The sequence below is a fragment of the Phymastichus coffea genome, unplaced genomic scaffold (assembly GCF_024137745.1).
Source record: "Phymastichus coffea isolate CEN01 unplaced genomic scaffold, Cenicafe_Pcof_1.1 PCOF00096, whole genome shotgun sequence".
Taxonomy (NCBI): domain Eukaryota; kingdom Metazoa; phylum Arthropoda; class Insecta; order Hymenoptera; family Eulophidae; genus Phymastichus; species Phymastichus coffea.
In genome coordinates this window covers 60,017-83,353 of record NW_026706907.1, presented here as the reverse complement: position 1 = coordinate 83,353, position 23,337 = coordinate 60,017, and the positions used below count along the sequence as shown (strand labels likewise).

The 23,337-nt window shown below is 60.2% G+C and overlaps 1 protein-coding gene across 2 annotated transcripts in view; it reads right to left on the bottom strand.

Annotated features, from left to right (window-relative positions):
* Positions 1-23,337, bottom strand: part of LOC131669667 (chondroadherin-like protein) — a 66,991-nt gene that overhangs the window by 30,154 nt on the left and 13,500 nt on the right. The window contains exon 2 of one of the 2 annotated variants that reach the window (XM_058944714.1): positions 18,508-18,612. The exons of the other annotated variant lie outside the window; for it this stretch is intronic. Coding sequence (XP_058800697.1) covers positions 18,508-18,612 — 105 coding nt within the window. The remainder of the gene's footprint in view (positions 1-18,507; positions 18,613-23,337) is intronic. 2 annotated transcript variants of the gene reach the window in all.

Here is a 23,337-nt window from a genome sequence, read left to right as displayed (position 1 = left end):
CTCGCGAAATAAAGCAGGCGGGCGCAGCGAGTGGAGCCGCTGGCATCCGGCCGATAATGCCTCTCGACCCCGGGAGGAGGCCCCGACGAGTCCGCGAGGACGAACGGGGCCGGCGCGTGGCCGCGGCGTCGAAAGCCGCAGCGGCGACGCGAGACGCGCCGTCCTCTTTTTCCGTTCTCTTCCTCGTCCCCCGGGCGCGTGTCTGCCGCGCCGCCGAGCGCGGCCGAGTCGAGTCGCGGTGGCGGCGCTCCACTCGAATCTCATTGAAATTTATGGAGGCACGTGCGCCCGCATAGCTCCCGGCGAAACTTTTTCCGAGCGCGCCGTCCAATTAATCTCGCGGCACCGCGCGCGGCTGCACGGCAACAGCACGCGCCGGGCCAAGTTTGCAGCGTAAACACCGAATCGAACGAGCCGCCTGCAAACTTGGGGCCCGAGCGCGCGGGGCGCACGGCGCCCGGCTAATTATCTCGCGATCAAACAAGTGGAAGAGGCTCGCCGACGGCGGCCGGAGGGAGGTCGGCGGGGGAGGCACGAGAATCGACGGATTGGAGAGTGAGCCGCCGTCAAAGTAATAACCAGAGAGAGACAATCGCCGAAGCGACGGATCGAGCGTGCGGCGAGCAAGCGATAAAAGCGCGCGTTTAAAAAGCGAGCAAGTACGGCCGAGGGGGCGAGAGGGAGAGTGCGGATAAAAGGGGCGAGAGCGAGGGGATGATAGCCGACGAAAAAGAGAGAAAGAAAGAGAGGCAGAGAGCCAACGAGTGCTCGCGGACAGGCGTAATTAGGAGTACGTGAGCGAAAAATCGAAAGAGCGCGATGGCGAAAATAACGAAAGCTCCAAACGGATGTAATTACCGTCGGCTCGGGATAATGTCGACTCGCCGATGAGCATCAATGCGACGCGCACGCGGCCTAAATGAATTAGCGCCCGCATCGGCGAATCTGGCTGTCGTTCTTCGCTCTCTGTTTTTCAGGCCAAACCGCGCGCTTAATGACTGCGCCAGGGCTCTTGATACAGCTCTCTTTATTCTCCCTGGCTCTCGAGAGAAAAAAAATGTAAAAACTCCGACTGCTCGGCTGCTGCCGCTGCTGCCGCTGCTGCTCGATATTGTTTCGTACTAAATACCGACAGCCCCGGGTGAAAAGTGCACTTGGTGCAGCGCTCGAAACGTGAGCTGACAGCTGGCCAGCCAGTTGGGCCACGCGCGAGCCTTCGAGTGCAGGACGCTATTTTTTTTCTTTTTTACGAACGTCCCGATTGTCGTCCCCCAGCGGGGTCTGTCGCGAGGCTCCGCGCTCTCGACTTCTGGGGGCTGCAGCCGGCCCCGCCCGACGCTCGCGGCCTGTCGCCGCTCAACTTTGCGCACCTTTTGCTAGAGGCGCAACGCGGGTTCGTCGGCCTCGAGCTTTCACGTTCGGCGCTGCGCTCGAACCGGCGGGATCCCGCGGCGAAACTCGGCCGGACGGGTGTCAACAAGCAGTGGCGGCGGCGGCGGCGGCGGCGGCGGCGGCGACCTCGAACAGTTCGGCCGACTTTCCGAACTCGCCCTCGTCGCCGGGGCGAAAAGAGAAGGGAGTAGCCCTCTAATGGTATAACCCTTGCGAGAGTATACATCGAGGATCGAGGGCTCCAGGAGATATGAGAAAAGTGCGCGTCAAAGTGCCTCATAAATCTTGTCTCTCCTTGGTTGGCTCGCTCGGCTGGTGAAAAAAAACCGAAGAAAAAAAGCGGAGAGAAGGAAAGCGAAGGCTTTGGCGCCGAGCGCGTCAAAGACGCACTGGAAGGGAAATTAAAGGGAGAAATTGCGCGACGGTAAATCCTATCTAGTCGAGCGAGCTGCCGAGAGGGAGGGAGGGAGGGAGCGAGAGAGAGAGAGAGAGAGAGAGAGAGGGAGCGATGAGAGATGAAAATGTGCCAATTTCCGAGGTGGCTGCGCTAGCGAAGCACTGCGGCTAAAATCGACCTAGCGACGTATAGACGCGGACGAGAGTCGCGTATATATCGCCGGCTCTCGGCTTTCCTATCAACCGCGACTATTTCTGTTGACCCGCGAAGGGATTAGCCGAGTTAGTTTGGACCAGCACTCACCAACGGGCGGCCGCGCTGTGACTTATATATTTTTATATATCTTCGCGGGATCCTCGCAGGATACGGATCGGCTAATCTTTCCCACTTCCCTCGACTTGACTCCGCGCGCTGCCTTTTCTCGGCCCGCAAAGCTCTCTTCTTCGCGAACCCGCTGTTGCGCGGAGCAGCGATTTATCCAGCTCGCGCTCGTCTCGGCGTTGAATCATCCATCGGCAGCTGGCAAACTTGGGCACATCGATGAGCCGCGAGCGAGCTCGAGCTGTAAAATGCACAGGCGCGGCGCTCTATTGAACGCAGAAACAATGGCTCCCAGGGAAATTGTCTTGGGGCGCACGCACGCACCGTGACAATGCGGCCAGGCTCGCTGCTATCGAACAATTACCGCCCCGCCATGCCGTGTTTACCTTTCGTCCCGCTTCCCTGCGCGACTCTTTCGGGGCCCGTCGCTCGCTCGACGACGAGGAGCTCCTACCCGAGTAGCCGTCCGCGCGCTCTCGCTGCACTCGCGACGCCAACTGCATCGATGCGCGGCCGAGCTGCGCGCGAGCAAGCGTCGCGCCGACTAATGGAAGAGCAACAGCTCGGAGATACGCGGCGCCGCGCGCGGCTCTCGATTCCCCAAGAAAAATAGGAAACGGATGAAGCAGAGGCACACGCGCGGTGTCGTTCGGCGGCGGGAGGATCGGGCTGGGCGCGCGGGTATCGAACGTAATCGCACTCGTCGCGCGCGTCTACGTCCTCGTCCTCGTCCTCGTCGTCGTCGGAACTTTTGATTGAATCACGCGAGAAATGTCATTATGAAGTTGGAAAACTATCAAGCGCTCGGCTCGACTTTAAATAAACTTCATTAGGAGAATGCAAACTCTCGCAAGGTGCGGCCGGGCCGGCGAAGAATTTGAGAGGACGCGGGGCTCGGGCAACGGCGCGAATTAAACTTTACAAAGAGGCGAGAGAGCAGCGAGCGGCGAGCCGCTGCCCGCGGTCGATCCGCATATAAATCACCAAATAATAAAAACAATTTGGGCTCGGCGGCTGACGCTCGGAGCCGGGCCCCCGCGGGCAGCGGCATATCGTACGCTTTATTGAATCGTCGGCGCGCGCGCGCGCGCGCACAATGCAACCGATATTAAAAGCCAATCCGTAGCGTGGAACGGCCACGGGTTGTAGCGTGAAAGCGCGCGGCACCACGGCCGCGGCATTGACGCGCATCTAAGCACGAAATTCGACGCCTCGTCAAGACGCGCAAGGCGTGAAAGGCCGCAAGTAAAGCGAGGCGAAGCCAAGTCAAAAGGCGCAGCCGTCGATCGGTGGCGCGCGGCACTCTCGCGGTCAAGCGGAGCAGCTGGCGCAGCAGCTCGGCCAGTCAATAGGGCCGCTCGGTCGTCGCCGCCGCCGCCTCGACAATGAGCCGCGAGTTCCTTTCACCTGCGGCTTACGGTCTCGTCGGCGACGCCACAGCGCTTTTTACGCGACGCGCGAGATCGTCGCAGCTGTCCTGATTTATCGGGTGCGCGCGCGCGTGCTAGCCGCGTAGGTGAGTCGCGCGTACAATTCCGCTGGCCTCCCCCTCCCTGCGCCCGTTAAAAGCCGAGCGCGCCATAAGGCAGCAGCGAGGCCCGGTGTCTCTGATTTTTCACATAAGCGCGCGAATTTTTCAGCGAGCGTCCCTCCGGGGCGTCCCAGCGCCCGTATAAATTCAAGTCTCTCGCGTGCACCGATGTACATTTTAGATGTGGCTCGCTGGCGCCGCTGCCAGCTACGATTGTCCCAGGCCGGCGCGGGACGCGGGGGCAGGGTAAACGCTCGTTTTTCCAGCTCGCTACCTTTGCCTCGTCCGTCCGAGGCGGAATTTCAAATCTCCTCGCTGCTCTCTTATTCTCGCCTTTGCCGCTGCCGCCCCGGAGCCGCGCAGCCTCGACCCTTTACTGCACGTCGCTTAGCTTGGTCCCTCGCGCTGTCCGACTCGAGATCTTCTTTTTCCGATTTTCCGCTCGCCGGGGCTCGCTAGATGCCACGCGCCCGTCTGTTTTTCCGCGCGCGCGCGACACCTCGTCAAATTTACCATTTGGCGCCCGGCGCCACTTTCGTCACGGCCGAGTGAAAATAATTGAATCGCTTTGCCGCTGCATCCGACGGACGGAGCTCTCCCGATTTTTATTCCGGCAGCGAGTCACGGAAGTCTGTTTTGTTACTCTGACTTTTAGAACTCGCGCGTGCTCTCCGCGCTCCTCGCGGAACATCGCCTCTCCCCTCCTGCCCGTCCCGCCCTCGAGAGATTACATTGCGCGTGGAAAAATTCCGCGGCCCCCTTCGCATTCAGGAACATGCATGCTCCGCATGCGCGCGCGCGCCCGCCCCCGAGTACTTAAAGTAAGAACAAGCGCAGCGAAATAATAGCGCCGGGGCCGTCGTCGCAAATCCGCGAATAAACGTTTCGACTGGACTGCAGCTTATTTAGTGCGCTCGCGGACCCAGCTATATTAGCGGCATTAAGTGCCGCGTGCGGTAAAGAAAAAAAAGGAAAGCAAAAACGAGAGAACGCCGGTCGTTTTGCATTAGTGCGCGCATAAATGTCTCGCGGACCGGTTATTTATCGGCGAAGGCGCGCTTTCGCGGGCACGAAGGGCCGTCCCTTTATATTCGGCGGCGCGAGGCTGAAAGGCCGAGGAGAAGCGAGCCACCGGGAGCAGGCTAACTAGCTGCAGCGCGGATCACGTCATTTTCTTGCGGCTGTTCGCCCCGGATTATCTTCCCTTTGAGGGCTGCTGCAAAACGGTGCGAACTAGCCGAGCACAGCAATGCCAGTTCGTGGAAGCCGGGCCTTTCGAGGCGTGAGCGGGCCCGTTCGTTTTCACTTTATGTATCATTTTCTCATTGTGTTGCGCGTCCCTTCGGGGGCCATTCTTCGGCGAGGCCGGCTGCCGGACTGCCCCCGTCCGACGCAGCCGGCAACGAGCCGCGAACGAGGGCACGATAGGCCTCGCTCCTCGAGTTGTGTGGAAACAGGCCAGCCTCTGTTGGCGCGCCGACAAATGACGACGTCTGTTTTCACGCCGATGACTTTTCCGTTTACTCGCGGCGGCATTGTGGCCTCGTCCCCCGAGCCGAGCCGAGGGATCGCTCGCCGCAGCTTACCGCGAACGGAGCCCCCGCGTGCCAAGGTGCTAGATGCTGGCTCCTTTCAGCGATCGATGCTGCGCCGGCAAATGCAATTTTTTCAAGTGGTCGTTCGCACTACACCCGCGGCAGCCCCGCCGAGGCTTCGCGGTAAAGCTCGACGAGGGAGAGGAAAAGCCGAGCGACGGCAATCGTAACGAAGGCGCAGTAGACGCCCGCGGCCCATAAAATTTGCCCGCGGCAGCCGCAGTCCGATGCACTTGCGGCTTCGTTTCCTCGTCGTAAAACCGGGCCCGGTTTCCTCCCCCAGCTCGCGCGAGGAGAGCACCGACGAGTCAGCGCCCTCTCGCCGTCGCGCGACGGCGGAAACGACGCGCGCCGCGATTCATTGTTTCTCGTGCGTTCGCGCGGCTTATAAATAGCCGGGCACCGCGGAATCGATCACTTTTAACAGGGACGGCGAGTTTCCGTGTGCCGCGCAACAAGCAGCATATAAATGTGACGAATCCGCGCTATCGATCATTCGCCGGTTGCAACGCGCGGCTAAAGTGGCAATGCCGAAACAGGACCGGAATGCGCCGATCAACGGCGGAGAGAGGCAGCTCGTAAATCGCGGATGATCCGGCCGCCGGGGAAGAAGGCGCCGACTCGAAATGAATAATCGTACGTGAAATTAGGCTACGGCGATCCGGGCTGGCGAGAATCGCGCGTGTATAAATAGGCTCGAATGAAGATTGATGATGACAAAAGGTGAGCGGGCGGCGCGCAGACGGGGGCGCATTTAAAAGCGTCGCAGTTAATACCCCGCGCAGGCCCCGTCTCGTCCCACGAAAAGTAAGATTGAACGGCGGCCAATGGGGCCAGGGAGGAGCGGAGCGGATGCCCGCAGTCGCGGTCGCGGCCGCGCAGGGCACAAAGGCCGGCCTTTTTTCCGGCGGAACTGCATTACGGGCGATCCTGTTCGTCGGCGCGCCGACGGGCGCGAACCAGGCCTAAAACGTTGTTTGCTCTGCAACGGGTCCCCGTGCATCGCTCGCTTCTCGACGCGCCGTCGCGTCGAGCGAGCTCCCTCGGATTTACGACGCCTCGAGAATCAGCGCAGCTCGCGCCGGCAGAGGGGAAGGCGGGCGCGAAGTGAAAATCGCCAAGGCTCTCTCCCTCCTTTTATTTTGGCTGCCAGTAGATGAGTCTTTTTATCGCGTCGGAGAGGAGCTCTTTATCTCCTTCCAGCGCGCGGCTCAGCTCCCTTTGTTGTATCCGGCGCTCTCGATTGCGCGATGCGCTTTTCTCCCCCCTTCCGCCTCTTATCTGTTCCCGCGTACCTCTGCCTCGGTCTCCCGCGTGCGCCCGGGGATTCGCCGCCGCGGTTCCGCGCACGGCGGCTCGTTCGTTACCAAGGCCAGTGGTAAGTTAGTTTTTGACGCACTCCTTGTATTTATCGGCTCGTTTGCTCGCTCCCGTCCCGCAGCCGGCCGACCTCGGAAGATTAGGACCAGCGAGTTAGTTTGTTTCCCTCCGAGGGGTCTCTCGAGCACCTTCGCCGGTGCTGTTCACCTCCTCCTCTCTTTGTTTTCTCACCCTCGCTGCAGCTCGCTGCCGAGGCCGCCCGCGAGAGGCAGGGAGGCACGAGCGACGCGACGGCGAAAGCGCGCGCAAAAGATTGTCATTCGAAGGCGAGACGGCGAGCGAGCGAGGGAGGCTAATCGGATTAGTGATTACCGGCGCTGGGATCGATATTGGAGGCTGTGCCGCTGCGGGCAGCAGTAGACGGCGCGCACCGCCGGCAGGCGGCAGCTCTTAATGCCGGGCCGTCGTATAAATTACATTAAACGATGGCGCCTTTATTAATACCCATCTACATTTATTCGCGACGCGCTCCTCTTGCGCGCGCTCTCTCGCCTTGCCCTCTCGCGCCCGTATAATTTTACGAGAGGACGAGAGAGAGGCTGCTGCTCCGGCCATCCGACTTTTCCAAGCGACAGGCAGCTCGACGGAGAGGTCTGAAAGTCGGCACGCACGTCGCCGTCTATCCGACCTCGGTCCCCGCGACGATCGCGGCCACTCGCTCGCCCTCGTCGCCCTCGTCGCCCGCGGCCGTGGGTCTCTACTCGTACTTTCGCAGCCGGCTCGTTTGATTGTCGGGCGAAGGAGCGCGCGCCGCGAGGGCCGTTCCCAAACGAACGGATACGTGCCGCTGCGCGCGGCCACGACCGGGGAGCGCTGCCGCTGAATGATAAGCGAGTCTTTGATGAAGACTCGCCCGGATTATCCGCAAACAAGTCCACTCGGCCGTGCGATGCGCGCCAAAGCTGCCCGGCTCTCATGCGCGAGAACTTCAAAGCCCGCATGCGCGCGCGCACAGCCAACACCGATCCTATTTGTTTCGAGGATTTTCGCCGCGAGGAATTCAATTAGAAGATCCGGAGAGCGGGCGGAGATTGGCAGCTCGCTAAGTGGTCGTTCGGTCGAATTGCGACGTATCAATCGGGCACGTAGCGCCGGCCGAGCCCGCGCCGAAGCGAGCACTTTTCCGAGCGCGGCCCGAACGGAAGACCCGCCATTACGGCAGCTGTCGAAGGTTAAAAGCGAGCCCTGCTTCGAGTGTCGGTGCGCCAACGTGAGCACAGCCGCGTCTTCGTTCATCATCGTCTCGTTGCCACCGCTGCCGCCGTGTGCCTTCGATCCATAACCCGCATACGCTCCTCCCGCTGCTCGCGCTCGACTAAACTAACGTTGCTCGCGGATAAATCGAGTTTAAATTTCCGGATGCCGCAGTCGCGCGAGCGACGGCAGCGCACCTCCGCTTCGAGCGCAGACCGAGGCCGCTTTAATTTTCGCGCCCACCCACGGACAAATTATCGTGCGCGAGTACGCGGACAGGCCACTCGTCGCCGCTGTCGTCGCTCTGCGGGACCGCCGCACTCTGCCCGCGCGCGCGCCAATTACAGACTTTGCCGACCGCGACCTCGCGGCAAACTTGCGCTCCGGAGCGCGACTTTCGAATTTTACGCAGACCAGCCCTGATCATAGAGCCTCGCGTGTTTCGCTACGAGCCGCGTTCCGCGCGCGGCCGCGACGTATGAATGGTCCAATCCGCTCAATAGTTGATCAGCGAAATTCCGAGTAAACTATGCGGCTACAACGACAAGGCGGATTCGGAATAAATCCGAGAGAGATCGGTCAAATGGCGCGGCGCACAAAGCTACGGTGGAAATAGGTGAAAGAAAGGCAGTGGCGGCGAATTAAAGAGAAATGGCGCGTGCAAATCCTGTCGACAATTTGAACGCGAAATAGGCTGGCGCGAGAGCGGCGAAAAGCTCGGTCGGCGCGCGCGAGAGGCATAATTATTTGCGGTGGCGGCCAAATCGGCGAACACGCGTATAATTCTGAAAGCCGCAATTAACGCGTCGCCCGTAAACGACGGGTCAGCTGCATTCGCAATGACTCGGGGCGGAGGCTCGGCGCTGGCTCGGCGCGGCAGCCTGCCAGTCCTGGCGTCCTCGCAACGTCGCCGGGCGAGCAGTCTGCGGGCTGGCCTGCGATATTGCCGAGAATCCCGCGGAGCCGCGGTCGGGAGTACCGAAGAGGCTGATATCGAGTGTCCCCCCCGGCTGACGTGTGATCTCGACGCGCGCGGCGATATCGTCGCAGCCATCGACGAGGCTCGGGATCTCGACACCTCGTTAATAGCCGGATAAATTTTCTTTCTCATTTTTCCGCCGGGACGCGCGAACGCGTATTTTTATTGTAATCTGGCTCCGATATCGCTCTGCGCGCACTTTTAATGGATTTAGCCGGGGCATGCCAGCCTGCAGGACATGTCTCTCCCCTCCCACCTCCCCCCTCGAGTTACGACTCGCCGAGCGATAAATATCTTCACGGGCTTTCGCGAAAATTGGAGCTATCGAAAAGGCATGCCCGCGTGTTTTTATTTGCGCCAGCGCCAATCCCAGAGCTTTCGCTCTTCTTTTTGCATCGCAAGTGCGAGTAATTGATACGCGCGCGATGCTGCAGAGTAATAAAATGTTCTCTCTCTCTCTCTCTCTCTCTCTCTCTCTCTCTCTCTCTCTCTCTCTCTCTGATTGCGAATCAGAGCAGAGCGCGATTGAATGCTGTTACTTTTAAATTAATTGAATCGCTCCGTACGGATTGGCATCTCTTTGCGCTATTACGCGGTGCGCTGCCTTTATGCTCCGCTGAATTGAACACGTCCTGTCCGACAAAAATACATTTACATGAAATTCCGTTTGAGCGCGCGGAGAACGCGGCGAGGAGCAGGGACGCTTAACCGGCGACGAAAAGGCCAGGCGCATTCGCCGACAAGCCGAGGCTTGAAAAAACAGAAAAAAAAGCTCGACAAGCTTAAAAACGCCCAGGGGCAAGGGGCAAGGGGCGGCGCTGCTCGTCGCGCTCGAGCGGCGGGCTATAATGGCCGGTTCGCGCGGAGGTAATGTAAGCCGAAAGGCAAGTGGCATTTGGCGCGTTAATTCGAAAAGCGAGAGGCGTCGCCGGCGCGGGCCTGCTGGCTGTCGCGCGTCGGCTAATCGGCTTACGCTGCACTCGCCGCTGCACGGCTTGCTCGCGTGTATCAGAATCCATACAGCAAACTCGCGCAGACTGCCCGTACGTACGTGCGCGCGCGCGCGCGCGCGCGCGCGCTGTAGTCGATGTATCACGAACGGCTGGCGTAGTTGTCGCGCACGAGGCCGAGCACCTGTTATCGAGTACCGCATCTCTCTGTCCTTCTCTCTCTCTCTCTCTCTCTCTCTCTCTCGCCGATGGAATTTCTCCGACGAGTTATGGATGGGTGTCGTGTATGCCATGTACAGGCTGCCTTGGCTGCTGGCGCTGTCGCTCGCCGTCCTGCTCCGTCGGTGTATTGACGCCCGGCCAGGCTCTGTGCGCGCTGGCGCTGTGGGTGGTCCCTCACCCGGATTTCCGAGTTTGGAGCTCGCAACGCACGCCGTCGCCGGTGACGCTTCGCAAGCTCCGAGTAGCGCCCCCCGCCCTCCCCGCTTCCCCCACTGCGCTCGTCCAGATGCCGCTCAGCGACACAACGCTCGGAAGATAAGCCGAATCCGCGTCGATTATCTCTCCGACTGACGAGGGCGAAGGCCGTGAATAATTGCGCAGCTTACGAGCAGCAGCGCTGAAAGGCAGGCTTCGTCGTTCGTCGAGCAGCGCTTTGCGAGCAGCGGCGAGCTCTCGCTCTGGATTCCGTCCCGTCGTCCGCGGTGACGCACGCGGCGGCGAGAGTCTTAAACTTACGAAAGTGCGAGCGACGAACTGAAAAAAAAAAAAAAAAAAAAAATGGAGAAAAAACTCATCTTTATTCCGACCCCGCGAGGGCCTCGATCGTCTCCGAAAAGCTTTTCTCTGTCAACGCTCGGCCGCCCAGGAAATTCTAATGGCTTGATTTATGACGTCGTGTGCCCGTGGCATAGCGGCCCCGGCTCTCGACTTTTTTTTCTTTTGCCCTCGCTCGCTGGCGCACCTATACGTCCGCGACCGCTTTTTCCCAGCGATCGGTGTCGCGGCCTCAATTTCGCAAAGTGACGCGCGCTGCGCTCGCTTGATTTCGACGGGGCTGCTGTCAGCGCCCGCGCGCGACCGCCGGCTCGTAGGCTCACCGCCTCGCGGACGATGCCGAGGACTTTGGCCTGGATTTTCGCCGACGCGGCCTCTCGCAACATTTTCCATTAGTCCGATGGAGTTACCGCGGGGAATGCTCCTCTCGTTCGCTCGCTCGCTCGCTCGATTTTGCGCTCTCGCTCGCGATCGAGACGTTCGATACGCGCGCGCGTGCTCCGGCAACTTTGTTTTTTTCTCCCGTCCCGCTCGCGTCCCGCAACTCAGCGCGGCACTGGCGCGCTTCTTTCGCGCCAACTTTTATCGCGACGTCGGAATACATCGGCAAAGTGGAGACGGCGCTTTTCATGCAAGCGGCCCAGCATCAAATACTAATATCCGTTGCCAAGTGCGGAAAGAAGTAGAAGTCGAGGAAAAGAGAGGCGCCGAGAGAGGAGAGGCCGGCGAGCGGCTGGCGCGGAGAGCGTTAAATCGAAGCGAGGCGAACTTTCCAAGGCTACGCTCGCGGCCGGGCCGCGTATAGCTGTGCGAGCTGCCGCCGCGCTCGCGAGCCAACTCTTAAAAAGTGTTTACGCGCGGCAAACGTTGCGAGAGAGCGAAAGACAATAAGAAGAAAAAGGAAAACGGGCGGAGCAGTTCGAAACTCGCGGCTCGGCTTAGCTTTGACTAATCGCGGGCAGGCCCCGCGGCCCAATCGCGACGTCCAGTCGGCGCGGGACAGTCGCCGATCGGCAACGCATATCGAGCGCTGCAACGCTTTGAAAACAACGCGCGAGGCTAATGGAATAGTCGGGGCGTGCGCGTGCGAATGAAACCGAGTAATATATACGGGGCGGGGGGAGGGGTGGGGGGAGGGGTGGGGGGCTCTCGGGGCTGACGGCTGAGTAATTGATTTGGCGGAGCGCGGAGTCGCGAGCTGTTCGATCCCCGGCGAGCCAAACAGCGCGTCTGCGGAGATCGCGGGCGCCGAGCGGCTATCGGCGCCGCGGCCGAGGAAAAGAAATATCGGCGATGTTGATGGAGCGGCGCGCCGGGCGGCCAACTTTCGGGCGCAATTAACTCTTTATTCAAACAGAAAAGTTGGGTAAATAGAAACCAAGCGAGTTTATTAGGCCAGGGACGAGTCGACGAAAAAGTTTTCAAGCGCTTGCCAGCAGCAGCTTTCTTTGCCATTGGCCGAAGCCGTCGGCTCGTTACTCAGCAGCCAGCTACAGCTCGCCGAGTCGATCATTCCATTAGGCTAGAAATTACGTTTCCGCGGTCGGACTTTGCTGCGGGGCCAATAAATTTCGCGCGCTGCTTGCACACAATTACATTGCTCGCCGCCGCCGTCGCCGCCGCCGCCGCCGCCGCTGCCGCTGCGAACAATTTTCTTCTTTAATCAGCCGATCCGCTGATTGGACGGATGAGACTTGCAGCGCAATTTTTATAATGCGGTTGGCTCCGAGACCGACTCTCGGTCCGCGCGCCGCCGACGCGGCCGTCGAACGCGCCGCTCGACGACTGCATCGATCGCCAGGCTCGCGAGCTCCTAACAAAGTCGCGCGCGAATAAATTAAATGGCCGATGAATTGTGGACGCGAGCGCGCGGATAAAGCGGCGCGAGAGCGAGGCGCGGAGTCGTCCGCCTCAAAGGAATCCCTCGCGGACGCGATCAGATAAAAAAGATGATTTAGCGCTTCCGCGCGAGGAGGCGAATAATAAGCTGCGCGGCGGCGGCGGCGGGCATTATTCGGTCCGCGGTGCAAGTCTCGAGCGAGCGTAATTATTCGCGCGGGCGACGCACTGCTCGGGCGCGGCTATCGGCCCTCGACGCGACTGCCAGCAATAATCGGCGACGTTGACTCGGCCGTCGGGGGGGGGGGCCTTTGACGCGGAGCCCCGCTCGATCTAGATTGTTCAGAAGTGAAATTTACGGCGCCCGTGCTAATTGATATTAACCGAGCCGGCCGCCTGTTCCCGACTGCCCGCGGACAGATGCGCTTTCGCGCTCTCGAGGACTGGTAAATACAGTCGTCCGTTTGTTTTGACGATCAGCAGCCGGTCGTCCAGGCGATGATTATTTTTACTCGGCAATCCGAGCGCGACACTGCCGAAGCCAAATCCGAGCGCAGCGCCCAAGCCTTTCGGTCAATATTTCGGCATCGATGTGCGCGTATCGTCGGGGAGGAGAGAAGGGGGATGGGGAGGGACGGAGCTTGCGAAAGGCTCTCTCACCCCCGCGCTTGGATCCCGGTCCCGACGAACATTCGCTTCCGCTGCCGGCCATTAATTTGGCCCGACGGCGCGGCTCTCGAGCATATTATCATTGAGCGAGAGGCCGAAAAGTGGCCTCGAGTGCGCGGCCGAGACGCCCCGTCGAGAGGGCTACGGCTCGCGGCCCACGCGAGAGCAGATGAAAACAGATATATACGTGCATATGTGTGGGAGGCGAGCGTGATCGATCGAGCAAAGATCCGGCAGCCCCAGCGCTGCTGCGCCCTTAGCCGAGCCGAGTCGTCGGCGCTGCTTTTCCATGCAAATTGGCCCCGCGCGCGCCCATGATTTATCGCGCCCGCCAGAACTCTGTCTCTCCGCGGCTGGGATCCGAACGAGGAATGGCGCCCTCGCGCCCCGGATCGTCGATTGGATCCTCGACGCAGCGCTCGACGCTCGACGCCCGACGACGACCTCGCGAGAGCGCGCGCCGAAGAGTGCAGGCTCGCGCGAGCATTCGGCTCCGTTGGCCGCGCCACGCATCGATTCGCCTCGTCGAATCCCGACCAGCCGATCCTTCGTGACTGCTCCGCGCGAGGCCTTCGGATCCGCGCGCTTCCGGGGAGAGTACGGCGGCCATCGCCGTCGCCGCGAGATGCGCGTCGCGAGCCGAGATACGTGCTGTATCATTAGTTATAATTGCCGCGTCATCCGCCGAGACACGCGACACCGCGTTACAACAATGACATTCCAGCGAACAATGCCGAAGGGCACCTCGCGGAATCCACGTCAGGCGGCGGCCTCGATTAGAAAAATCTCCACTCGGCGTTACGGGATCGCATATGAAATCGCGATGGCAGCTCTCCGCCGATACTCCGTGCTCTCCGATGCTCCGCGCTGCCGAGTGTTTCTCGCTCCTCGCGGGAGGGACGGGGGGGGGGGGGCTGCAGCGTGCAACCGCTGCCGTATAGATAAACGACCGTGGCATTTTTCCGAGTTTTTGTGTCGCAGAGCCGAGCTATGCACGACGCTCGCGACTCCGCCGACGGCGCGGCGCAGTTCGTTAGCGCGGAATCCCGCGCCGCCGCCGTCCGGCCGACTCAATCGAGCGTCGCGTTTCCAGGCGATCCGCCTAACCCAGAAACATCGATTAGCCGAGCTGCCAATTAGCCCGCGCCGAAGAAAAAGCTACGCCGCTCGAGAACGCTCGTTAGGCCGCAATTGCCGCGCGCGGCGGATCGTCATCCCGCTGGAACGACAGTCGCGGCTACGACTTCCCGTCGCGCGCGGATTCTTCTGCGCCGCCTTGTCCTCGTCCCCGTCCTCGGCCTTGCCCACCTGGCGTTTCCGCGTTACGCTCCCACTCCTCCTCGCCGCGGCTCGCGTCGCGTCGCTGCAGCTCGTCGGCCAACTTTTGCCGCTGCAAATAATTGCGGCCGATAGCTAGGATTTGTCCACTTGGCGAACCGACGCGATTACTTTGTCCGCCGCGGCGGCAAAAGAAGCCTGACCGCCGAGCGAAACTTTGCTCTCTATAAATAATAGAAAAAGTCGAGGAGTCGGCGAGTCGTCGAGGGCGCGGGAAAAATATGAGAAAACTGCCAAGATAGACGTCGCCCGGCAGCAGCGACGAGGGCGCGGGAAAGAAGAGGACGGAAAGTCGCGCGCTCGACCGACGGCCAGCCAAACTTTCGGCCGGGCGAAACAATGGCTCTCGAGCGATCGATGGCCCATTAAAGCGCCGCGCTCGCAGGCGGAAAATTAGCGAGAGCCCGCGGCTTTCAATGGTGCCGCGAGAAATAATCGCCTCTGCCATAGGTAATAACGGCGCGCGTTCCATTGGCCGCGGAAAAACCAACAATAGAGCCGCGGCGCAATTTGGCTGCGGCGGATGCGGGCTCTTCGGCGCGACAAAGTGTCCGCGAGCCGATCCGCTCGAACAGTCGTTTTCGTTCCGGCGAGCGCGTCGAAACACATTTACTTTTATACCCACGGCCCTCCCGCGCGGCTCCCAGTCTGCTGCTTCGCTTTTGCGATTCGCCGATCCGTGCGAGGCCCCGAGGCCCGAGGGCGCGGGGGCGAACTTCGCTCGCAGCGGGCGGCAACGAATCGCTCGGCGAGCGTCGCGCGTTTCATTTGCGCTCGCGGACCCGCGCGGAAATCCCACGGCGGCGCCTTGCGTTGCGGATCCGCCCGCGCCCGCTGGAAATCTGATTAAGGGATACGCTTTCTAGCGGCTCGGCCGGGGCGCCGGCTTGCAGCACGCGACTGATGATCTCGCCGGGGATTAATACTTTTTTCGCCGCTGCGCGGATTACAGCGGAACGGCGCGGCTCTGTTGCCTCGGCACTTGGACTCGCGCGCGTATAATCGAAAAGCAAGCAGCCGGAGTTGCTCCTTTTGGGCGGAGGGATCTCGTCGACCGCGCCCGCCGGGAAGCGCACGAAAACGACGCCTCGGGTGGGGAATTCACGCGCAAAATCGCGAGAGCCGCCCGAGGATGTTGTCCGGCGCACCAGCGTGGCCAGGGCGAAAATCAATTGCGAGGGGCGGCGGCACGCGAGTGACACGTGCGGAAAGCGGAGACAGCTCTGCAGCCGGCTGGTGCGCCCACCGGCCGTCGAGCTCGTTCCGGCTGGTCGCGTGCTGCTGGATTAACAGTGGCGCGGGAGGCGAGCTCCCGGACACGGCACGTATGAGCTCGGTTAATTTGCCTACAATTGGCAGGCCGGTAGGCGACTTTTACCGAGAACTCCCTCCGAGGATCCGTATGGGTGGCGGCTACTACTCTCGGGCGCGGTCGTCGTCGAGACTCGCGACTAATGGAAACGCTCGGGCGCGCAACGGTCGGACGGCGAGCTGCAGCAAAATGAGACTGCGCCAAATTAATGAACGGCGCCGAGTCATGCGGAATAAAGGCCAATTCCGGGATTCGTTTTCGGTGGGAATTGATCCGCACGCTCGCGGCCCGAGAGGCGCGCGGATAAGGGGCGATTTTCCGAGCCGGCCCGGCCAAAAAAGAAAAGGCGCACCGAGACGAAGAAGAATGAAGCGGCTAGCAGCCAGAGCACGACAGCTCTCCCGAGGAAAACAGTCGGCTCGACAGAAGCCGCTCGGTCCGTTAATCAGAATTCGGCAATAACGCGTGCGCAGGCCAGCCCCCCGGAGATCCATCGGTTCGCAGCGGAGGAGGAGGGGGCGGCGGGGGCCGCTCCCGCCATTATTCGCTTATCGGAATCGCGGAGCGCGCGACGACAATGGGCATCTCTCCTTCTGGCCTGCGATCGATCAATCGCGGCTAATCTTGCCGGCGGCGCCGCGCGTGCCGCAGTCATCGGTACAAAGCCCGCGCTCCGGGGAAGGCCGGCCAGCGCGCGGCACCCGTTGCGCCAGCAACAGCTCGCCGGTAATAATACCGAGAGCGAGAGAGACTCGTTGATTCCGGTGAATTCGAGCGTTGCGATAGCTTGTCCCGCGCGAAGCCGCCACTCGATCAATCTGCCCGCTGCTCCACCTATCCGCCGCGCCGATCGCTTTCGCGCTTAACGAGATTACGCAACGCGGCCGAACAGTGCGCTCGCCGGGCTCCGCGGGCATTCCGCTGCTCCGGGCTTTTCTTCCGGTTTGGCCGTGGCGGTCGCGGCGCATCTTGGTCCGCGAGCATCGACCCGAAGGGCAGCGTCGACGGCGGAGGAATGGGCCGAAGCCAAGCGGTCGAGGGACGAACGGAAACAGGCGCCGCGCGCTTGTTTTCGCAGGCACCTTTGGAGACGCGTGCTCGCGGGAAAACCGGCCACGTTATTTTCGTTGGGGCGCGCGGGCCCCGGCGAGTGCCCTTGCAAATCAACGTAGCGGGGAGCAGCTACGTCGGCTGGCCGCCTAACTGGCCTAACTGTTATTATTGGTAACAGATTGGACGGAGCAGCGCTGGCGGCGAGCGTACGGACGAGGGCAAGGAGTCGGCCGGTGAGCATCCTCGTATGCAGTTCTGACGCACGGAGTACGTCCGTGCTTCCGCGAAGTTGCTTGTTCGGGCTACTCGCGCACTTTGACGAATATATAGCCATGCCCACGTACGAGTAGCGCCTGCCTTTGACTTTGCTTCCCCGAATCGACGCGACGTGTCCGAGCGCTCGGTTTTACACCTCCACCTCGAACCGAAGAGCCAGCGATTGGCTTCCGGCGGCGACGCGACGGAGCAAGCGGGGCTCAGCTGCTGCAGTCGCGCGAGCTGGAAGGAGCACGCATTGTACGAGCGAAGCGACCGTGGCGAGTCCGCCGGACGGCTGCGTACACCGAGGCTCGGGGGTCGCTGCCGCGGCGACCAGCGCCGGATTCGCGGTCGCGACTCTTTGAATCGTTAACAAACTGCTAACGAGTCACGACGCCGCTCGCTTAATTAGCTGCCGCGCGATCGACTGCGCCACGCTCCTCGCGGCCTCTTCAATTAGGCTCGTGCTCGCCTTGCCAGCTCTCTCTCTCTCTCTCTCTCTCTCTCTCTCTCTCTCTCTCTCTCTCTCTCTCTCTCTCTCTCTCTCTCTCTCTCTCTCTCTCTCTCTCTCTCTCTCTCTCTCTCTCTCTCTCTCTCTCTGTCGGCCGAGCACGCCTATCGTTGATCATGCTCAGCGCGGACACTCACTCTCACAGCCCTCTCTCGCTGCTTGAATATTTAAAGGCAATATTTCCGGGTCTCGCAGGCGCCAGACGGCGCGCAGTCAGCCGTTTATTCTCGCGACGAGCTTGCGACAGCGACACTCCCCCACCCCCGGCCTTCCATCCCGTTTACCTGCATATCCGCCCGTCGCGCAACGTAGCCCCGTGAGTCTGCCGCTCTCAGATTTTCCCAGACACTTTTTGCCAATCTACTTTAAAGCCTCGACGGCTACGACGGCAGCGCTGGCTCAGCCGCGGTCGAACTTTTGGCTCTCCGCTGGCCGCATCGTCGGGATATCGCGCGATCCCGTCTCAATTATATGCTTGTTGGCGAATCTCCGCGAGGTAGCGCGCAATGCCAAACTTGTTGCTGGGAGGGGACGAGAGTGAAATCTCAAGTTTGGCCACTGATAACAGCAGCGTCTCGCTGCTGCGTCTCCGTGGCGGTATCGCCGTAGCGAACGGCCAAAGTATAAGAGAAATGACAGTAGCGCGGGAATTCCGCGTGGAATAGCGAATGAGCCAGCCGAACGACGTGGTCGCGAAAGAGGGCACACGCCGGATGAAAAGTTGCTCGGTCGTTTCGCGAGCGCAGATTGCGCGACGCGTGCACCGTCGCCACTGTCGTATCGCAGCTCCCCCCCCTCCCCCGGGCTCCTTCTTTCTCAGTCGCGTCCTCGGTCCTGCGCGCTCATATTCCACCTCGGTTCTCGCGTGTGTTACCGGCGTGCTTCGCGTTTCGTTTACTCCGGCGTGTCCTTCGTGCATTTCCTTTGTGCGCTGCCCTCATTTTTGCATTTTGTCGTTACCTTTGCCCAACTATGTTCGACTCCCCCCCCCGCCAGACGCAACCGTATTACCTTCATTAGCTTCCCTCGTGGGCTTTCGGGCTTTCTGCCTGGACTTTCGCCGAATGGATTCACGCCGGACCCTCGGCATGACGTCTCGCTTGGGATCGCTCTTACCTGGAACAGCAAAACACGATAACGGGGATTATTAATACAAGTCAAAGGTAAAGAACTGCTAAAGGTAACGTTGAATTAGTTAGTTGGTTAGCGAGCAAACAGCGAGTAGGGCCTGCAATAAAAGCTGCACTCGGCGTCCGACGTAAGAAATAAACAATCGCCGGCGAGTGGCGGTGCGCGCCGTCGTGGGCGTCATAAAAGTTGGAAGGGGTGGCGCGTTTCAGAGAAAAAGGGCATAGGCAAAACAAGACGAGCGAACTACGAGGCGAGCCCGAGTGGACGAACCTACTGACCCGGTTGGCGCCAATATATCGGCCGGGCGCGCGCGCGGCCTGCTCAAATTAAAAGCTCGCGTCGACCGCGCATGACGCTCCACGTCATCGAGCGAAAGATAGAGAGAGAGAGAGAGAGAGAGAGAGAGAGAGAGAGAGAGAGAAAAAGAGCACCGGAGCGAACGTAAACGCGAATTTCATATTCGCGCACGGCAAAGTGCGCTGGCCGCGGGAGCGCTTTGACCGCTGCTAAATGATTGGTCAGCCGCGAGAGCCCCACGCGGAAGGCCACGTAGCTGGCGTTTCGCAGCCGGGCCGCGCCGCCGCGCGCCGTGTCACCGGAAATATTAATGCCGGCGCGGAGCTCGCTCACTGGTCGCCTCGTCGTTTTTCCACTCGCCGTGCCACTGACTTCCGGGGCGGCGAGCGCGGAGCTCTTGCCTCGCGCGGGCAATTGGTCGCTCGCGGCGCGCGTTTCGCGATCGGGGCCGAAAGCGCCGCGTCCGGCGATAAAATAACGAGGCGGCCTGCTAAATTAAATCGAGAACATTTGAAAATCAATATCGCGGCGCCGCGGGTGATTAATTAATTGGCAATTGGAGCTTTGAAAAAGTGGCTCGACGCGCGCGCGCGCGCGCGCATACTCATTAACATAAATTGCGCGCGGCGCGGCTGCGGCAGCTACGCCCCACGTCAATTATTCGTGCCCGCGCGACTCGGCTGAAAAGCGCGAGCCGCGGAGCGAGCCCGTGCGGCCGATCGCGCATTCGTTCCCGCGAATGCGATTGAAAAAGGTGCGATTGACTTCTTGGCCTCGGATCGTCGCCGAGGATCGTCTATGAAAGTCGACCTGGCGGAATTCGATGACGGCGCTGAAAATTAAAAGGCGTCGCAGGGATAATCCGCCCGCGGAAGGTTGAACGCGCGCGAGCGAACCATTATTAATCAGCCACCCCGACGCTCCCCCTGCCCTTCGCCGCCTTCTGTCGCTCGCCTAGCGGCTAATTTAATCCGATTCCCAATATTGCCCGCGCGCGGGCATTAGCCGGCAGCGGCACGTGCTCCGCCACACCATTAACCGGCGGCGATCGCGTTCATCCACGCGTATCCGCGGCTCTCTTTCGCGAGCTCGTACGGCCGGCAGACGAGCTGCCTGATTAGCCGAACAACGAGGCCGCGGCTACCGTGAACGACCAGCCAGCGGAATTCGCATATCCCACTTTTTTTCCCCAGCGGCGCGTTTCGCTCACTGCCCGACGTGCAAAAGTCTATCTCTCTCTCTCTCTCTCGTGCTGTTGCCGCGAGGGCACTTAGGAGAACTTATGCGCGCGCGGTGCGCAGCTATGCAAATGCCTCTGCTCTGCTCGCCGACGCGCGCAACTGTTTTTGATCTTCCTCTCCACGTGTGCGCTTGGCACAAATCAATACCTCGGCAGCGGCGGCGGCGGCGGCGGCGGTGAGCGCTCAATTTATTTCGCGGCGACAGCGGCCGAACGGGGCGGGAAGCGCTTCGCGCGAATTATTTATTTCTTAACTCTCTCCCTCCCTCTCAGTCAAGTGCGTGCAAGTCCGAGCGGCGGCACGCAAAGTTTACGGGAGTATTTGTTGAAGCGATAAGTTATGATCAATAAACGTCGGATCGCGTCGCGTGGCCGCTCGCGCTTACTTTATTTTACGATGTCACCCCATCTAAATAATGCTGCGCTTCCGGCGTTCGCTCCCTGGGCGAAGCGCCGCGGCTACAGCGCATATGGGCGCGCCACGCGCGTCTTCTTCGCTCGGGGGAAATGTATTAAAACACGTCGATGGTCAGGATCGACGTCCGCCGGAGAGAGCAGCGCGCGTTCTAGCTTTCAGCCAGCGCAGAAAAAAAAGAGGAGGAGGAGGAGGAGGAGGAGGAAGGAGAAGAGGAAGAAAACGTGAGGCAGGAAAATTACGAATTAACGTCGTAAAAAGTTGCGGCTCGAGCTGTCGACTCTTGGCCACGCACAGCCATCCGAAAGTTGAACTTTTTTTTTGTGCGGTTGCTCAACTCGCTAAACGTATTAAAAAGCGCAGTTAAAAGCCTTTTAGAGCGTAAACTTTGTGTATTACCGAAAAGCTTATGCGCCTTTGAGAAAGCTTCGGCGGGAGCCCTTTTACTCATTAAGCTACTCTATCTCTCACTCGCTAACTCGATATCGATAGCCTCTATAAATGACCCCCTTCATTAGCCGCTTCGTCGTTTCAAGCTACGATTGATATTTCGTCGCGGCCTCCCCCCCCCCCCCCCGTACGACCTGGCAAATCGTCCGCGCGAGACAGCCTTGTCGGCTTCTTCAATAGAACCATCGAGCGCTGCACGACGCTGGGTTTCAGCGATGCCACTCGAGAGAAAACAAGGAAAACAATGAAGCGCGGCGGATCGGCGGAGTAGCCGAGAAGTCGGAAAGTATGCAATTTGAATGGAAAGCAGGGCAAGACAGGTGTAGCGCGCGCGGCAGGTCTCGAGGCAGGGCCAATTGGCTGCGGCACAGCCGGGCCGCAATAAACCTGCTGGCAGTCGATCTCGTCTGGGAGGAATCCCGGCTGCTGATTCGCCGAAGAAACAAAGAGCTTTTCTTTGCTCCCCCCCCCCCCCCCCCGCGAAAAGCCAATTCGCCGAGTAGACGAGGCTAATGCATAGGCCCCGCGACCTCCGCCCTCTCCCTCGTCCGCCGACTGCATCGGCGACACGGCTCGCTCGAGTGCAAAGCCTATAGCCCGCAGGGCCGCGCGGCGCGCGTGAGGTTGCACACCGGGAATCCCAATAAGGCGGCGGCTGCAGCCAAAAGAAACGCGATACATCCGAGAGGAATACGCGGCCGAAGTCTGCGGCGAGCGCGCCGCTCTCGTCTCGCGGCGTCTCGCCAGGCAATTAGCGCGACCGGGGAAAAATGGGCCGCGGGGCCCCCTAACTTTGCTCGCCCGGCGTCGCTTTATTCGTTTGAGCGCGCTTTGCGAGAACTAGTCCGGGCAATAGCCACATTGACGCTTCGCCGGCCTGTCTACGGCTTTTTCATTTTAATTAGTTGGCTAAAGCTATAAAATGTTGCGAGCATGTTCCCTGATACTCAAGATGAACGAATAATTTAATTACCAAGCTTCGAGTTCTCTCCTCCTCTCCCTCTCTAGCAGTACTCGCGCTGTTTCGCCGCTTCACTCAGCGCTATTTCGTTATTTTAATTAATTAGTTTTGCGCTAAAATGCTTCGACAATAAAGCCCTGATAAGCTACTAGCGCAGCCATTGTTAACCACTTGCCGTCGGCCTCCCCTTCGTTATCTCCTCTCGATACCAACGAGATATTTTCATTCGGCCTTTTACGCGCCTCGATTAAGCGGGCTCCGCTCGATTCCGGCAGTCGTAACGCGGCAGCCACGCTGCGAGAGCCAAAGCGGAAGATAGGAGACGAGCGGCGCGCCGCCGCGGATTTCGGCACAACAGCAGCTACGCGGCGCCTCCCGTCAAAGGCGCGTGCATATACATAGGAATCGAGCGAGTTTTCCGAGCGCGTTATGTGGCCCCGAGGCGAGCCGACGCCGATAAGAAGGCGCGACTTTTTGCGAGCCCCTTCGGAGGGGACGGCAGCCCGTGTAATCTCGAGTCCGCCGTGGCCGGGATAAACCGAAACAATCACTTGTCCCCGCCGTCGCTCGTCGCGCATCTTAACGGCGGCCCTCTGGCGTCCCTTATCTTCGAGCGCGCGGTCCGCGCCCCGAAGATGGTCTCTCGACGCCGCGTACCCTCGGCGATCGATCGCTCGATCAAAATAAATAAATGACTCAAATGAGAAAACGTCCGCGGGAGCGGAAGCTCCGTCGGGGCGCCCGCGATGAAATAATAATCGGCACGACGGCATTGCGAGATCGCGGTTGGACTGGCAATGCTTAGTCCTCGAGAAGTAATAGCATCGCTGCTGGCGCTGCACTCTCAGTGTAAATAATTTCAAACCAGAAACTCCGTCCATTATTCGCGGCCGTTCTCTGAATACGCGCGCGGCGAAACTCCGAGAACGGAAAAAGAGAATGAGAAGAACGGCCAATAGGCGCGGGGAACGAGTAGCGCGCGCGCCGCCGAGCGAGAGAGTGCGGCAAGAAAGCGAGATAAGAGCGGCGGAAAAAAAAAAGTGGTAATACCGGTCTGACGCGTCTCGCTGCGTAATTCAGCGTGCAGTTGGCGCACCGCGGCTATACGCCCCTGCTACTGCTGCAGCCGCCGCCGCTGCCGCTGCTGTAGGCAAGCGCGAGCACAGGCCCCGTTTATTTATCGCCGTCAAACTGCAACCAGAAGAAAACTTGGCGGCAGCGGACCTCCACCCGTCCCACCCCGCGTCTTTACTCGCGGAAAAATATGACGGAATAAAACTTTTCGTGCTCGCGCGCGCGCGATAAAGTACCGAGAGCGCGAGCTTTCCTCCTTCTCCTCCTTCTCCA